Raw genomic sequence first — 18,934 nt, forward strand, 5'->3', positions numbered from 1 at the left:
GTATGCATAGGCGCAGGGGTCCCTAACCACATACCATTATATAAATTGTCTTTAGTGATGTTGAATTAAATTAACTAATGAAATATCTGCAATCATATGACCACCATTTATTTATTATTAACATTTATATACCACCCTATTTTCTAAAAAAAAGCCATCAAGGCATTGTGCAGCCTTGATTTAAAATAATAAACTCTATAACATTATAATCTTCCTTCTTCTTTCTGTGCCGTATCCTCATTGGACATCGGTGATCACTCTGGCCCACATAAACTTACTTACTGCTGTTAGAAATAAAGAAGCAGATGTCATTCCTGTCCACTGTCTCAAATTCCTTGAAACTTTGATATCTTTAATATAAAGCATCCAGTGGTGTCTATTTTTATGATGTGATAGTGTACCTTGTCCCAGAATATCATAGAATTGGGGCCAGCATGAAATTCTGTAGGTGCTCTATAAATAATAAAAAGCATTGTAAAAAGAAGCAGCAGCGGCATCCTAATAATAATAATAATAATAATAATATCATAAAAATAAAAATACCTTTACTTTAGATCAGTCAGATTGTGATCTGACCTTAAACTAGTCTGGTTTATAGAAACATTTTATAGAAACATCATTACATTGGGGCTTCTGCTCTGCTTTCTTCAGCTTAGTGGATTCTCTTTCTTTTGTTGTCTCCCTCCACCCCCAGCACCTAATCGGATAACACTCCAGAAGAAAATAGAGAGATGATTAAGCACATCATTCTCTTCATTTTTGTATTACAGACAATACAGACATTTTTGGAATGATTTATGGAGTGTAATATGATAAACTAAAATACTGAATGCCATATGTGAAAACATAGCCTTGAAGACTTCCTAAGTCATAAGCTGTATGACTTCTCCCTGCTAAAGGATATGGTTAATTTTCCCCTTACCCACCCAAGCTGAGAATAGTGGTATGATTATGGCAAGTGGTTTTCCTCATTCAGCACAGTTTACTTCCTGTTTAACTTCACTTGTTTTAAGTAAAATAATGAAGTCAGCCCAACAGTTCAAGCAGGCATAAGGCAATCATTCCAGACTATTATCAACAAATCTAGCAAAATGCCTGTTTTAAAGATAGGATGAAGGAGTGCTGGAGGGGAAAACTATCTTTCTCAGGTGCACTGGCATCATGGGGGAGGGTTGTGGGGGGGAGATAAAGTATGTCTCCATGGGCAGTCTACACACAGTCTACACATAGAGATATGTTGGACCTTGTGTCTTCTCTGTCACAGGGGTGGGAAATCTCAGGTTCAAATCTGGCCCTCCAGGGTTCCCCAGATGGCCACAAACCCTTTCACCTGACCACTGATTATCTTCCGATTGTTTGGTAGTTTTCTGACTTTTGTGCCGTTTTTTCCCATTCTAAAAGTTTGAAATGCTTGGTTTCCTAAGGCTTAGTTCCTGGCAGTAAGAGCTTTAAGCTACAATACGCTGGTATTTTTGGTAATTTTTGTGGTTTGGGCCCCACTCCTTTTGCTTTTGGCCCTATCCACCACTGGAATGCAGCCCACAAGAGCTTCTGTTAAATTGAATTTGCGTCCTTGGGATGAAAGAGGTTCAACACCCTTACCTTAAAACAACTAAACATTTCTAATCCTTGGGGGGGGGGAGTTAACTCATTGCTTTATTGCTCTTATCAGGACCTTTTGCTTGTAGTAAAATATAGAATATACTTCTAAACGGTGCATAAAATATCAGGTGAAATTTTATAAGCTAATAAAGAAGGGCTATAAAGTCTACCATAATTAGACAGGAAGTTCCATCCAAGTTCCCTATCCCTGGTCTGTGGGTCCAGGCCACTTGATGTTTTGCTACCACTTGCGACAGGTATACGTTTTGAGGTGTGTACCTTTGGCAGATGGGAGCTAAACTGGTAATTCCAGTTCCTTAGCCCCTCCCCCCAAACACTCTTACCCCAATCCAGCCTGTTTGTTTGTTTTTTCCTCTTGAACTTAATAGACAGGCTTCAGTCAATCCATTCACTATAGCAAGCATGGTGCCAGCTTCTGGCAAGCGTGGTGAGTGGCACGCCATAAACATGCACACACGCACGTGTGCACACAGCAGCCTTTCTGTTTGTGGAGCAGGAAAGGAAGATGGGTAAGGTTGGATGCTGCTGCCTGAAGACACTTGGGACACCTCCAGACAGTGGCGTCTAACCAGCCATTTTCCCGACAGCTTTGTCCTCATGGGAAACGCTGGTGGTGTAGGGAGTATGGGGCATCAGGCAGCTTTGATGAGTGTCATCCATTCAGGAAAGGCTGGAAGGAGTTAGGGCAGTGCTGGTCACAAGCACTCAGGGCCTCCAACTGGCCTCTCTGCTAAATAGCATTTAGCAGAGAGCAGCCAGTGGATAAAGCCAGTTGGAGGCCCTGAGTGCATGCTCTAACTCCTTTCCTCTTCCTTATGGCAGATAAATGCTGTTCTGCCCTGTAACTACCCGCCATTTGCTTCTGGAAATGTAAAGTGATTGCAATCCTATGCATGTTCACTCAGAAGCAAGCATTGTTAGGTTCAAGGCAAACCTGTCTGGGGAGGGCATTCCACAGCTGGGGTGCCACCACAGAAAGCCCTTCTCCCTGGAAGCCATCTTCTATTTCACTTGGCAGGGACACCCAGAGCAAGGTGTCTGAAGAAGATCTCAGGTTTTGGATAAGGGTATTTCTACACCAGCCTAAAATCTTGCCTTTAAAATGGGGCTTTCTGCTTCCATTTTAAATGCAGGATCACAACTGACTCCCTTTACACTTGTTCCCTTCCCCCTCCTTCTCCCTGTATCTGAGTCTTCCGTTACCTTTCATTGATCTCGCACCTCTTCTTGCTGCTTTAACTCTTTTGATGGAGGAAACCCAAGCCAAACACAACGGAGTAATTTGATAGCTCATAATCTTCTATCTATTTAAAAACGGAACAAAGGGCATTTAGTGCAGGAGGGTCACAGCGTCATGTAAAGAGCCCGCAAACCTCCATGAAGGCGCAATCTCAATCGCAGGGTAAAAGTCCGGTGTGAAGGATCCCTAAGTATATGTGGGAGAAGGTGATATTTCAGATAAACCTGGCCCCACATTGTTTAAATGAGGGGGGAAAGCAGCATTTTGACTTGGGTCTGGAAACAGCCAGGGAGCTAGTGCAGCTAGTAAAGTGCAGGCATAATATGATTGCATATTTCAGCCCCAGCTAAAAGTCCTGAAACACTATTTTGGACCAGCTGCAGTTTCCAATCCATTTTCAAAGGCAGGCTGCATACAACCACTGCAGTAATCTAAACACCAGGTTGTCTTCATATCTGAATTAGTTGAGGTGGTGGAAGTAGGAAACCCAATATTTGAACTTGGCAATAAACTGGATGGGTGCCAAGCTCAATTCCAGCAAGATGGAAGTTCTGCAGATGATTCAATTTGTTTTGAAAGGGGTTGCGCTCCCCCTGGTGGATCAGGTTTGCAGTGTAAGGGTGCTCCTTAATCCAACTTTGTCATTGGATGTCCATGTGACTTGAGTGGCACATAGCATCTCTAACAGTGATTTCCTTTGATAGAGTTCTTTTTAAAAATATAACGTATTGAATTGCATTGCATTTAGGATGCAACGCATCCTATACCTTTCTTATACCATCTTTGATAAACTGGTTTTAAAATAAAAATGACACTGATTGTGTATGACCATATGTGAACTTGCTATGGCTGAATAATAAAAAAAGCCCACCAAGTCCCTCTTACACATGTAACAGGTAAAATAATATACTGTAGAATAGATTTAATATGAGAACTACCACTCTCAGCATTTCTGTTCGTCCACCTGGATAATGCAGAGAGTTTAAAATGCTACAATGAGGTAACTCATCAGCAGAACCTACAAATGTGCAAAAACATGTGAAGGCTTGGTGAGGTGAGGCTTCCTGTCTATAAACTTGCTTTCACTGCAACCTATTGCAGACTATAATTAGAAAATAACATATCAGTCTACAGAAACAGATATCTTTATCTACTGCCAAAATACAAGGAATGATAAGTACAGATTTCCTCCACGGTGCTTTGCAGGGGTTGGATTCATATTTCCATCCTGTCAGTGCTGCTAAGAGGGCGTTTGAGGGTTGTTTTTTAAGCAGGAGACCCTAACTCTGGGCACTGGCCCATTTCAGACATTATGTGTCCCAATGCGTTCTTCCATTTCCATGGTTGGCAGATCTCTGAACTGAATCGATATTGTATTGTAAGTCTTGAGAAGATTCAGTGTGAAAGAACTTCCTTAGTTATAAGCCTTCATTCTGTTCATTTTTACTGAATGCATCTGTTCCCAGTGTGATGAAATAATTAACATTTTCTTATTTGTAATCACGAAGCCTACATGGGCATGGAGTTCACTACCTTCCATGACAGTAAGTTGTCTGTCCATAGTTGATAAGAATCCCACTGAAGTCCTTGCAGTATACAAGTCCTCTTGTTCCTGATACTTAACTTCACTTCTCATAGTGAGAAGCATTTCGACTAAACCATTACAAGCAGTGTTGTGTGGTCTTTCTTTCTACTTCTTCATATGGAAGAAAAGCTCAGATTTCCCCAACAATTGACATTAAAAGTACTCCTCAGTGTAGCCAAATGTTTGTATGGATTCCGGCATTTAATTGTTCTCAAGTAATCCTATAATACTATTGAAATAAATTTTTAGAATCTGTTCTTGAATTGCCACATTATAAGTGTTGAATCACTTATTAATGAAATGTTTCAAAATCTACCACACCTTGTTTTGTGTGTGTGTGCGTGTGTAGTTATTTATGGCCTTATTTATGGCTTTTTGTTGCTATTTAGGATTGTTGCCTGGTCTTAATTGCAAATTGTCATGGATGTTAGAAGGAGAGTCTTGTTCTAAACGTTTGGAAATCTTAATTTCCAGAAGTGTCCACCCAAGTGGGAAATGGCTTAGTCATTGCAGTTGAATGAGGAAGTAATAAGGTCATGAACTTCAGATCTGTGTTCTTGTCCAGTTTCTATACAATGTTTTGGTAGTAATAACTCTTCAGCTAACGTCTGTGGTTCCTGTATGGTGCTCAGTATGTTAATCCACAAACATTGTTTTGTGGCAGAGGCAGGCATTTTTCATCAGAGAGCAGATCATGGCCAATGTCTACTGGAGCCTTCTGTTTTACAAGGAGTAGAAGTACTGTTTTCCTGTGATTGTATCATATAGCACAATAACTTGGGTTCTTTTCTGTCACCTTGCCAATGTGCACAGCCAATGGCTTCTAGGCTAGGAAAACCTTCAGTTACAGTTATTTTAAAGAAGCACACAGAAATGGGGAAAGTGTAGGGACTACCTTTGGAACATCATAGAGTGGAACATATCAGAAGGAATCACTGCTCTTTTCCTCATTTAGTTACTGTGGCACTTCAAGCTGCTTAGGATAGTTTTACAAGCCCCCTCTCTTTGCTGCTGTTTCAACTTCCGTTTTGCCCAGCAGATTTTTGTTTATGCCATTTAGGTGAATAATCTGCCAGAATGAGTCAGGTATGTGGAGCTACCCTAGACAAGCATTTAAGCTGAACCTTTTAGTGTGTAATTAAGAAATGATGTAATCATACCAAATTAGTATGTGTGAGAGAGCACTGTTTAGAATAGGATGTATTTTTAAAATGCTGCCATATTTTACTTTATTTTTGGTGCAGTATTTTTCATGATCCTTTTCTGTTTATCCACATCAGAATTATTTTATTTTATGTTAGCCAAAGCACCTTAGATCCCCTATCACAGTGAAGGGTAAAACTTCAGTTGTTTGCCTATTACATTTAAAATGACATTGGTGTATTTCCCACAGCTGAAACTGCAAAATAGACTTAGAATCTGCTTGTCCCCACATAAACCTGAGCCCACAACCTAACTGAAATACCATGAGGTTCACTACCTTCAGTAGAATATAACTAAGAAGTAAGGATTCTTGTTGGGGGGGGGGGGTAATGAGACATTGTTCCTGTGTTGGATCTTTATTACAATGATATTTTGAGTTAATAATATTGTGTGAAATGATGGAGGTTATACTACTGGTTTATAGTATCTGCTGTTTAGTATATAACTTGGGATTCTATTGCAGGTTTTTTAAGTACTCTCTTTCAGAATGTTGCACTACTCTCAGGTTTTTTTTAGTAACTGTTGACATCTCTTGCTGCTGCAGATCAGGTTCCAATAAAAGCAAATTGAAGGTTCTGAGGTGCAAGCAGAACGAAAGGTTCTGGATGTCCCTGTGCTGACTCTAATTCAGAACTATTGGAACCTAGGATACTGCCTCATACCAAGCTAGACCATTGGTCTGTCTAGCTTGTTTGTTTGATACATTTATATCCTGCCTTTCCTCCAAGGAGCCCAAGGCAGTGTACGTGATCCTCCTCGTCTCCATTTTATCCTCCTCTCCATTTTATCCTCACAACTGTCCTGTGAGGTAGATTAGCAATGAGAGTCAGTGACTAGACCAAAGTCACCCAGTGAGCTTCATGGCCAAGCGGGGAGTAGAACTTTGTTCTCCTGAGTCCCAGTCCAACACTGACGCACCAGCTTAGTATTGTCAACACTGACTGTAACTCTCCATGGTTTCAGGCAGGAGTTTTTCCCAGCCCTACCGGGAAATACCAGAGATCTAACTTGGGATCTTTTTCATGCAAACCATGTGCTCTTCCCCGATCTACGGCCCTTCCCCTAAGTAGTATGGTGATCATACTGCTATCACAGCTTGGTTACATATTGGCAGAGTTCCAATATTCTGACAGGTTTACTACATGTCAGAATGCAGCTCATGTAAAATGGCCTTTTGAATCTGTGCCCATGTGGGTGCATCTTTAGTGTCAAAACTTCCTAGTAAAATGCACAAGAATAACTCATGTATGTATACCATTTCCTAATGGAAATTAGTTTTTATTACATTATATTGCATTGGATTCAAAATTGAATGGCAGAGGGAGGCCAGGTGGAACTTGTAAAGCACTAACTTTACATTTTGTTAACTCGTCATTTTATTTCTTGACTTCATTTGCTACAACTAAAATGAAAGAAATATTGGCTAGTTACATTTTAAGAGATGTCATTTCCACACTGCTGCCTAAAGCATGGCTGGTTATAAAAATAGTATTTCTGTTTTCATGCTGCCTAAAGTTCTTTCTGTCTGTTAAGTCTCTAGTGACTTTGGAAAGAAATGCACTGGAAGGGCACATCAGAGCTTCATTTAGTAACTAGCCTTTTGAGATTAAAAGAAACGTATTAAAAAGTTAAGATGTTAGAGTTTTCCCCCCGCTTGACAGCTTTTCTGGAACTGTAGTTCCAGTCTTCTGTGTTTGAATTCTTTTGTGGTCAGATCTAAGAAACAATTGGGATATTTTCCAGTTCTGTGTTAGATTAACGAACTATTTTTATTGAATGCTTATTTGAAATTTCAGTTTTTATTTTTTATTTTCATTTTAACAGGTTTGGGTAAAACAAAGCGAAAGACAAGTGCTAGAGATGCCTCACCAACCCCTAGTACTGATGCAGAATACCCATCCAATGGTAGCAGTGCTGATCGGATTTATGATCTGAACATCCCAGCATATGTTAAATTTGCCTACGTGGCAGAAAGGGAAGATGAACTGTCTCTTGTGAAGGGATCTCGAGTCATTGTTATGGAAAAATGCAGCGATGGCTGGTGGAGAGGGAGCTACAATGGACAAATTGGCTGGTTTCCTTCAAACTATGTAGTAGAGGAAGTTGAGGAAGCAACTGCCGATTCACCAAGTTTTCTAAGTTTGAGGAAGGGAGCGTCCATGAGTAATGGTCAGGCCATGAAAGTACTTCACATTGTTCAGACGTTGTATCCATTCAGTTCTGTCACAGAAGAAGAGCTCAACTTTGAAAAAGGTGAAACCATGGAAGTCATAGAGAAACCTGAAAATGACCCAGAGTGGTGGAAATGTAAAAATTCTCGAGGGCAAATTGGTCTTGTTCCCAAAAACTATGTAGTAATCTTAAGTGATGGTCCTACCATTAACACTTCCCATCCACCTCCGATAAGCTACACAGGGCCCTCTTCTACAGGACGGTTTGCAGGAAGAGAATGGTATTATGGGAATGTTACTCGACATCAGGCAGAATGTGCTCTAAATGAAAGGGGAGTGGAAGGGGACTTCCTCGTCAGAGACAGCGAATCTTCGGTAAGTGGCCCTTATTTCAAAATGTGAAATGTTGCAAAGTGCTTGCTTTTGATTTTTCAGTATATCATATATATCGTGTGAAATAGCAGAGAGAGCAACCATTTCTCTTACAGGAAATAGTAATAGTATATTAGTATGTGTGTTACATGGATAGGATCCCCTTCATCCATTACTGAAAACACAGTTGTCTTTAGAGAGAAACAAAGCAGCAAACATGACTTAATGTGTGGTGTACATCTTAAAGGGGAATATTATGGAATTTTAGATCAATCCGATTTTACACCTCTAATCTTATTAGGGTGGGATTTCTGATTTTAAAATTAAAATTTCTGTGATTGGTTCTGCCTATGCTGAGGCACCTGTGTTCATGCATACATAAAAGTATACTAGGAAACATTTGATTTTTAGTTTGATTGTTAATGGATATAACGTTCTTGATTTTTTTTTTAATCATTGGTATTGGTCCCGTTACTAGTCCTACACACATGAAATTCCAGTGTTGCAATATGCATTCAAAGTTTGAGCAGGCTCTGCCAAAGCAAAATATTACATTTCTTTCAATCTGTTTTCCTCTTGCATGCATGTACATACTTATTAAAATTGCTTCCTCTGCTTCTGGTTTTGTCATATAAGAAACTTTGCATAGCTTCGAAAGGAACAGCCATATTAGTTTCTTGTAACAAAGAAAAGGACAAGTCCTATGCATACTTTGGAGTAATCTTCCTGAAATCATACTGGGCATAAGATTGCAGCCAAAGAGTCCTGTGGCACCTTAAAGACTGACTTATTTATTGCAGCAGCAGCTGTCATTGGTTACAGCTGAATAACTTTCAACTCCTCTTAGATGGGCTTTCTCTCTTGCCGCTTCCTGTGGGTTTCACGCTAGGGCTCTCCGCAGCTTCCACTACAAGATGGACTGCTCTTAGGTAGCACTGAGTGAAAAATCAAGACTTTTAGTCTGATTTAAATCTGTAAACATTCATGCTTAGTCCAGTAAATCTTTTAATATTGTTTCTAATTTCTGCTAGTTACCTTCTTACTGACTGCTACCTGGTTATATACTGTAAACAAAAGATATTCTCCCATGTGCTAAGCAGAGTTATTGAATTTCTTGAATCATTTATCAAGTGTATATCGACTGTTTGCTGAGTTTGGCAGCCTACAACTTACCTTTGCTACAAAGCCTAGCAGAAGGAAAATCCACCCATTAGTTAGAGTTTAGTGTCTTTTTCTCTGTGTCAAAAAGAAGTCATAGGATTGCAACCTATGCACACTTACTTAGGAATAAACGCCATTAAACACAGTGGGGCTTAACTGCTGAATAAACATGTGCAGAATTGTGCTGACAGTGGGTGTAAAGATGGCGCATGTGTTTATTAATAATGGTGTTTATTATGATAGTCTGTAGTTAATTATTTTTCTATAGCAACCATACACTTTGCCACATGCCCAGAGCACCTAACAATTTCTGGCACTAAGTACTTTGCCCATTACACAAGCAGCCCTATAACACATGCAAATGGTAATGTTTTTTGTAGTTGTGCACCTAACAGCTTGATCTGATTGTTGCTTTCTGCACATGTTTTAGTTTTACTTGTTTGTTGTTGTTCTAGCATATTTACTCAGTCATTGACCTACATTTATTGCCTTCACACAATGAGGATTTGTGTGTGTGTGTGTGTGTGTGTGTGAGAGAGAGAGAGAGAGAGAGAGGGCGGGGGTGGGAAGAGGGAGAGGGAGAGTGTTTAAAAGTCATCTTATGGTAGCTAGCTGTGTGCATCCTGGTATGTTTAAATGGTCCAACATATGTTCACAGGGCATGAAATTAAGACTAGCTGCACTAAGAACAGGCTTGGAGAAAACATTTGCCAGGCTTGCACTCCACTTCAGAGTGGAAGAGTAAGAGTATGAATAAGGTACCATTTTTGACCCTCTCTGCTGGCATAGGACAATGGCTGTGCATCCTGGGCAGTGGGGCAAAATGTTCCACCCCATGCAGTTTGCTGTCCCCTCTTAATCCACCACCACCACCAGGATTAACAATTATATTTAGCTTGCTTGCTTTGTTTATTTAATTAATTATTTTAAAACAAATGAAATAATAGAGCATAGTCTGCAATGTCAATAAAAAGAAAGCAGTAAGAATATTTTGTGAGATTTACAGTTCCGTGGCATAAAGTTTCTGCAAATCTGTCTGAGGTCCTCTCTTCTTTCAGGCTCCTATAAAAGGGATGGAAGAAGGTAGATTGGGAATGGTTGGTAGATCTCTGGGTGATTTGCAATAGAACAGCAAGGTCCCCCCCTCCGGCAACACTTCTAGTGCAGCTAGAATAGCAACAACAGCAAGTTAAATTGCAAGTTAAAAAAACAAAACACCTCTTTGCCATGGCTAGCAGTAATGCTAACTATTTCTCTCTCCGCTTCAGTGTTCTTCGTATAACATAAGAATATAAGAAGAGCCTGGTACCTGGATCAGACCAAAGGCCTATTTAGTCCAGCATCCTGTTTCCCACAGCAGCCATCCAGATTCCTATGGGAAGCCCACAAGTAACAGCTCTTTGCCACTGCTGCCTTATCCTCCATGAATTTGTCTAATCTCCTTTTAAAGGCATCCAAATTGGTGGCCAAGATCACATCTTGTAGTAGCCAGTTCTAGAGTTTAACTATACACTATACTGTATATAGTGTATTTTGAATTTCCCACCATTCAGTTTTATTGGATGACCTCAGGTTCTAGCATTATGAGACAAGGAGAAAAATTACTCAGAAAATATTTTTTCCTAATCTTAATAGGTCCAAATGTTGTAACCTTTCCTCACAGGGGAATTGTTACAGCGCTCTGATCATTTGGTTGCCCTTTTTGGTACCTTTTCCAGCTCTACAATATCTTTTTTGAGGTGCAGTGACCAGAACTATAGACAATATTCCTAGTGTGGTTACACCATTATATAAAGGTATTATAATACTGATGCTTTATTTTTTCTAATGATCCCTAATATGGAATTTTCCCTCTTCACAGCAGCTCCACACCACGACAGTGTTTTCATTGAGCCGTCCACCACAATCTCAAGGTCCCTTTCCTGAACAGTCACTACCAGCTCAGCTCTCATAGTGTGTATGTGAAATGTGTCATTTTATTGCCCATTCACCCAGTTAGGTGCTCATGTGGTACTGTATGTAATTGGTTCTGCGCACTAAGCCAGTATTTCCCACCTGGCTTCTGATGCTAGAACTTGCCTTTCTAGTTAAAAAAACCCCTAAGTAGATGCCATATGCCCAAAGTCTGCCTACCCCTCTCTTAGAATATTTTAACTAATCAATAAAGCCACGCTCGTTCATACAGGTTTCCATTGAAATTAATTCACATTTTCACTGTAGATAACAAGCAAGTAATTAGTTCAAGTACATAATTTACAATTATGTTTTTAAATATCCCCAGAAATATTGTTTTAGGATTATGCAACATAGTAATAATACTAGTTAATAATATTATAGTAATAGTAATATTGGGATGCTGCATAATTCTAAAATACTACTTTTGGGAATATTTAAAAGCATAAGAATAAGTCATAATGCCTCATATGTGTCTCAGTAACCCGTACAATAACCCTGTGAGGTAGGTAACATCACTATCCCCTTTTACAGATGGAGGCGGTGAGTGAGAAAAAAATAGCTTGCCTAAAGCCATGGTGAGCTCATGGTTGAGGTGAGATTTGAATCATTGTCTCTTGCTCATACCATGTGCTTTACACCAGCTCCTGAGAAACATTAATGAATAACATATAATAATACAGTTAAAGTGTTGTCTTTTGTCAGCCTCTGTACTTAACTTCATTCTTTTAGTCCCTGGCTGTATTCCAAGCTGATACTCGGTTATGAGGCAACTGAGCCTTCCTATGAAATTTCGGACACAGAAGGCTGTCAGGCAGCCAATTGTGGTTTCAAGTCCCCAGATCTGCTTTTCAAGCAACTTCTGGGTTTCAGAAACTGCATGCAAAGCCTTATTATTAACCATGAATTCTCAGTTGCTTTTGCCGACTAATAATGTCCCTTGCATGTTCCAACAGAGGAACAACCAAAGTTTGGTTGGCTGTATGATCTTTCTGAGAACATTCAAAGCAATTCAAGACTAAGATGCATTTTAAACTTGCTATATGGGTCAAAGTTTTCATGTATTACCCTAAATCTAAAAGTAAATGCAATATTATTTGTTTAGTTAGTTAATTATAGGAGGTCAGGACGTTGTTTAGACTGGTAAGCTAAGAATCTCTCACTGCTCAAAGATAGAATATAAAGCTATAGCTATTACCTTTATCAAAGAATATGGAAGAACAAGGGGTGGGGAACCCCTGAGCCTCCAGATGTTGTACTGTAACTCCCATCAGCCTGACCATTGGCCATGCAGGCTAGGGCTGATGGGAACTGGAGTCTAACAACATCAGGAGGATCATTGGTCCCCGTCCATGTTCTACCTCTTAGAATCGCTTGTACTGAGAGGAACATCTCAGTACTGTACCAAAAGACTCAAGTTGTCATTGCTGAGGGAAATTAAGCCTTCATAGATTTTTTTTAAAAAACATACTGACTGAGTAGTTGGGAGTAGAGCTATGTTCCCCAACCTGGTGCTCTCCAGATGTGTTGCAGTACAAATCCCATCATTCCCAGCAAGCATTGTCCTGTATAAGCCAGATAATGCATTAACCAAGTTGGGGAAGGCTGCACTGGAGTATGCCGTGTTCAGTGTGCAGTTAATGGTCTGTAAAATGAGGAAATAATTGAGGCTTTTATTGATTAGAGCAGGGATGGGCAACTTGTGGCTCTCCAGATGTTTTGGCCTACAGCTCCTATCAGCTTTAGCCAGCATAGCCTGTGGTGAGAGATGATGGGACACCATGGCCTTTTTCTACATGTGCAAATGTAAAATGTATACACATTTTGGCTTCAGAGCTGAAAGGGACATTTTGTTGCATCTGATCTGTAATACTCAACAACTTCCCAACTACAGTTTTTTTCTATAGCAATTAAAAGAGAGAGAGAGGGATTGAGAGAGAAAAGTACATGACTTCTGTATAAAATTGTATCGGATAAGCTAATATTAAAATTTTTTTGGCCCCTTTCATTCTTCGTTTCTTTCAAATAGGATTTTTACTGATTAATTTGAATCTAAGGAGACTTGAACATGATCAAAAATTAGCTTTCAGAATAGGGCATTGCAGGTCTGCTTTTGGAACTACTTTTTGGGAAATCTTAGATACTGAGAGTAGGGAAGGGGGAATGGAATACTGTGTCAGTAATCTTGCACTATTATAAGCCACCTATGTCAGTTTGGAAGACAGGAGGCTGGGCAGGATGCATCATGGATGTGATCCAGTAGGGCTCCTGACAGACTTGTAAGTTCCGATCATGGAAAAGCGCTGTGCTAGATTGGCAGAGCTGAGTCAAGAGAAGAGAGCGTGGACAGTAGGTTTAAACTCACATGCACATCCCAAAGGCTGTGAATGAAAAAGAAGGATGTGTTATATTTTGAACAGAGGACAGACTAGGAAGCAAGCTGAAAATAAAGTTGCTAGTAAAAACATCAATAGAACAGTCAGCCTTATAAAGATTGGGGTGGGGAGGGGGGGCCTTTATATGGTTGCTTTATCAACTTGCCTGTTTTTTGGTATTGGTTCATCTTCTTGCAAGGCATTCATATCTTCACTGTTAGTTCTACTACTTCTGTATTAGAAATGTGTACTGTCTCCACTCTTTCTTCTTTCTCCTAATCACCCCCCTGTCTCCTGAAAAAATGTCTGAAACTGTATGTTCATGAGTTCCTGTTACGCTGCTGCTGTTCTTGTATTGGTTTTTCTCACCATCTGGTCTACTAAGGCTGAATTTGTGCAATTGTTACTAGCATAATCAAGGAGAGGAAAGTTCCAGACACATCACACTTTGAATAAGGTAGGAGTGGACAAAGGCAATTATTTCTGCTGTGCTGATGAGATTATATCAACACACTGTTTATGTAAAGCAGGAAAAACATGTTATTTTACAAATGAATAGAAGGGTTTTATTGTTAAACACTGTACAATATCTTCACACAGATTTCCTTAGATATGTCAGTGTGGATGACGCAGATCAGCTCTGCATTACAGTGCAGACAAAGTATTCAAGGTGCCACTTACAGTCATTGACCCATAGCAAATAACTAGTTCAGACGTGCCGCTAAAGTGCCTGTGACCACTGTGTGCAGTTCCAGAGGTCTAAGCATGGGAAAGATTGCGTGCAAGCCAGCCAACTGTAGCAGCTATGCCCAGTGGGAAAAGGAGCAAAAATAACTGCCAAGAGCTGAAATGAAAAAGGCAAACAGAAACAAAATATAAAAATAAACACTCTTGGAACACATTCAAGGAAGACAGCAGGGAATAGTTTGGGACTGCATTTAACCTTTACATAGTATATAGGGTAGCAATGTGGGACTGCATTTAACCTTTACATAGTATATAGGGTGGCAGTGTTAAGCTTTAAAAAGAGGGTTTTCAGGCTTTAATTGAATATTTGCAGTGGGGGTGGGGGGAACAATTAAGCCCAATTACTTTTACATTTTCTTCATGTTTCCTGTGTTAGTTAAAATATGGCCTATGGTGGGGAATAGGGTGGGAGGGTGATATTATTTTGCAGCAGCTGTTCAAGTTCTTCTGATCCTCGTATTTGATGACACTTCACTCAAAAGAACTAAAGAGGCCTTCTCTCTGCTGCCCCCACCCCTAAAAGTATAAGGTTACTGAAAGATCATCCATTTTGTAATGTGGCGGAAGGAAAAGTGATATATACTTGTATTTTATATGTAAATTTAAGTAGTAAATTGCAGACCTGGAAAATAGCCATTGCTTTAATTTCAGTCTTTCAGTATAAACTTCTTCCAAGTGACAGATAAACCCTGTTTGGTTTTCTGTATCTGCCTTGCAAATGGGACAGTTACACATCCCCTGCTCAACTCTTCCTTGATTCCTCCCCCCACCCCAACCCATCCCTTCGGTTGACTATCTGATGCTGGCATAGAAAGCAGCCAAAGCATTGTACTTTGTTTCCCATGGTACTTTGCTAATGTGGCTGTCATAACCCTGCTTTGTGAAAACACGGTGCAGTAATAATGTAGATCCTCTTGCATTTTTGTTTGACTTCTGGTTTTGTTTATTTTGTCTACCTATAATGAATGACTTATATATTTGAGATCACTGTTCTAAGGATTTGGTAATACTACAGTATTAGAGAGATAACTATTGATTATAGATTCTAATAATTAGTTCTAGATCTGACTAGAACTAATGATACTAGTCAGCACTAGAAAGATCTGGTTTCTTGTTCTTTGTGATAGTATTCAGCTGTCAGATAACATCTTTACAAATGACACTTTTTATTTCAGTAGAAATTTGTATCTCATTCATATTTGTATCGCATACATACAATTCTATGTAGACCGTATATCTAATCTACAGTTATATCAAAATTCCTTTCCAGTGGCCAATGATGCAGTTTTTCATACTTAAGATACACTTTCCATAGTCGATCCTTTGCAATTTTAGTGATTTTCTAACAATAGAATTTGCTGCCAGAAAATGACAACATAAAATGTTGAACATTTTAGTTAATAAGACAAGTCTAGAAGTTTTCTTGATGATTTGTCTGAACCATTTCCTTCCTAACTAATCTTAGTATCCCTCTAGTGCCTTTTTTTGACTTGGATTACATGAATAACGAATAGGCATTTGGCGTTACATTCTAGGCAGTAGTGTCTACAGTGTACTTCCACATAAAGTGAGAATGAGCTAGAAGTGTGTAGGTTGCCTGGCAATTTGGGAAATGGGTTGGACATAGAAGACAAAGTGTCTGGGATAGACAGCTACAATCGGAGGGTCTAAATCACTGAAATTACCAGATTGCCTGGATAGGGTAGTGGAAAGCCCCACCCATGAAATGAGTGTTATCCAAAATAATTGCTAGTAAATTTTGATGTCACTGCTTTTTAGCTAAGAGTTGTATATAGCTCTCTTCCTCAGCGTGAACGTGGAGATAAAGAGTTGAGATAATTCATAGGGAAGTATAAATTAACACCAGTAGTGTTCAGGAACTGTCACCATAGAAATTAGCAGTGAGAGGTACTTCTTAATATCCTACACAAGTAGGAACTCTGAGTAATAGATCGATCTTCTATGTTAGTCATCCAGTTCTTTAATAAAAAAAGAACGGTTGGCAACCTATACCTGACTCAGAAATTTAAATTTAACATTTATTTTGTTAATATTTAACTAGCTTTCCTATTTCCTCTGTTCATTCTACAATCCTAACTCATGTGTTGACCTTAATAAATAGGCAGAGGAATTGTTTAATTGTGCTACACAAAATAAATTTGGCACAAAAATGCATATATGGAATAAATCACTTCTGAAAGTGAGAAAAGGATTCAGTGCTTCCGATTGAAGCATTGCACATCCTAAGTTGAAGGAAAAACAGAAGGAGAAATTCTGTCTGTACAGTACTCTTCTCTGAGTGGTTTTTCACTTTACAATGTTATACATAGCAAAAATAAATCAGGCATTTGAAACGCTAATTCCTGAAACAATTTTAGCATCTCTGTTTTATACTGAAATAAGAGAAACAGATTTCAACCATTATAGATAGTTGAACAGATTTACAGATGTAAATAATTTGATACTGCATTTATTTGCTCTGTGCCATGTTGTTAAATGTTAAATCAGCTGAACTGTTAAATGTTGTCATATGTATAATAGTTGAAAGAGGTACTTTTTTCACCACAAAGCAAGAAAGGCCCTCTTGTGGCCATGGATTTAAACATCATGCTGTTATACTTCTATTACTTCTGCATATGAGCACACAGTATTGTTTCAATTCATCATACGTTTTTCTTTTGAGACATGTAGGCCTCCAGTTTAAACCAATAAACCAAGCTATTGTAATGCTTTCTTGTAAGTGCATATACTGCTTATGATTATAGTAATTTACAGTTTGGAATACCTAAAGCAGTGGGAGAAGGGCACAGCTCATAACTCACTCAGTTAAAATCACACATTTGTATATACTCTTTAAACATTTTCCTTTCCTTTCTCTTCACAGCCCAGTGACTTTTCAGTATCTCTAAAGGCATCAGGGAAGAACAAACATTTCAAGGTGCAGCTGGTGGACAATGTCTATTGCATTGGGCAGCGTCGATTTAATACTATGGATGAGTTGGTGGAACACTACAAAAAGGCTCCTATCTTCACCAGTGAACATGGGGAAAAGTTATATCTTGTCAAAGCACTTCAGTGACGTTGAAGATGGACTAGGCCTGCTGGGGCCCCTTATAACTTACAAGCCTTAGGTCCTAAATTCACTTTTCTAAAGCAGAGCAGTCTACACCAGTCTGAGACAGTCATCCGAGAATTGCCTCTTTCTAAAGTATTTGCTCTGTTGGTTATATTCTCTTTGCCCTGCCCCCTCCTTTTTTTTGTTTTCTACTTTGTCTTTTTAAAAATTCAGTTGTTTCACATTCCCCTCAGGTTGAAAATTTCACTTAAGTGGCCATTGCAAGCACTCGCTTTCTTCCCTGGGTTCTAAACTCCTCTCTTCTGTGTACGTTTACATAGTTAGTTCACATAAATGAGGGGTGTTCTCAATTTAAAACAGTGTTAAATTGTTCAGATAGCTCACGCTGGCAGAACGCTAGCAGAACTCGTCATTAAGAGACTGGGCACAGTTTGAATGCACTGAACCTGCAGCTAACTAAGTGAAATATAGTAGACATAACAGTTGTGGCTGTGAGTTCTGTAGCTATTTTGCTTACCAAGTAGTATATTCCAGAAATTCCTAGTTTCTAGAAGCACTCTTTACACTCTCTATTCAACTATTACATTGCCTCCTTTGACTCTTGGTGAAGAGTACACTAACTAAGCATTTTGTAATAGTACTTCTTAAACAACTACGGTAAGATTGTAGTAAAAGAAAACTATCTAGCTTACTTTGACATGTAATTGCAACAGAGATGTTTCATTGAAAGTTGATTACTTAGAGAATCATTGAATTGTAATGGTTGAATGTTTTGGTAATCTACAGCCAAATGTGCCATCCACATAATGCTTTCTCTTCTTGCCCTTCTGCTTGTTTGAATTAAACCATTATGTATTTAATTCTTAAAGTAATATGTATCTGTAGCTGATTGACACTAATACAGACGTTTAATAAACATAACTAATTATGGGTGGGCGGAGCTTCCAACACATACATGCATACATCTAATATATATATATATATATATATATATATATATATATATATATATATATATTGCATTACAGGAAAAAAAAATCAGGGTTTACAAAAGGTGGTGCGATTGGTAGTAAGACACACGGAATGTTATATGAAGAAAATGCATTTTCTTTTTCTTTACTTTTAACCTTCTTATGGTTTTAACTATAGTCTTGATGGCACATTCCTGAAAAACACACACAAAACAAACAAAGAATCCCCCTTGATCCCAGAAACTTGCATACCCAGGTTTTTTTTGGATATTGTAATAAAAAACAGTATCATGTGAAGATGGAGTATTGACTTTATCCTTTGGTAATGGCCTTGAGATTGGTATAGCATGATGAAATGTGTTTTAAAAAATTCCCCATTTATATATCGTGTAGGATTTGAGTAACTTGAACTGTTTGGGCAAAAGAAATTACTGATATTATTTTTTGTAATAATACT

The 18,934-nt window shown here is 38.8% G+C and overlaps 1 protein-coding gene across 4 annotated transcripts in view; it reads left to right on the forward strand.

Moving 5' to 3' along the window:
- Nucleotides 1-18,441, forward strand: part of NCK2 (NCK adaptor protein 2) — a 77,898-nt gene extending 59,457 nt beyond the window's left edge. For all 4 annotated transcript variants that reach the window (XM_084844490.1, XM_084844493.1, XM_084844492.1 and 1 more), the window contains exons 3-4: nt 7,476-8,197; nt 17,315-18,441. In XM_084844490.1, the coding sequence (XP_084700616.1) occupies nt 7,476-8,197; nt 17,315-17,509 (917 nt within the window). In that variant the 3' untranslated portion in view covers nt 17,510-18,441. The remainder of the gene's footprint in view (nt 1-7,475; nt 8,198-17,314) is intronic.
- Nucleotides 18,442-18,934: the final 493 nt, after the last annotated feature.

Source organism: Heloderma suspectum, chromosome 3, assembly GCF_057233095.1.
Source record: "Heloderma suspectum isolate Gila_16-S chromosome 3, 16-S_ref, whole genome shotgun sequence".
In the NCBI taxonomy this organism is placed as follows: domain Eukaryota; kingdom Metazoa; phylum Chordata; class Lepidosauria; order Squamata; family Helodermatidae; genus Heloderma; species Heloderma suspectum.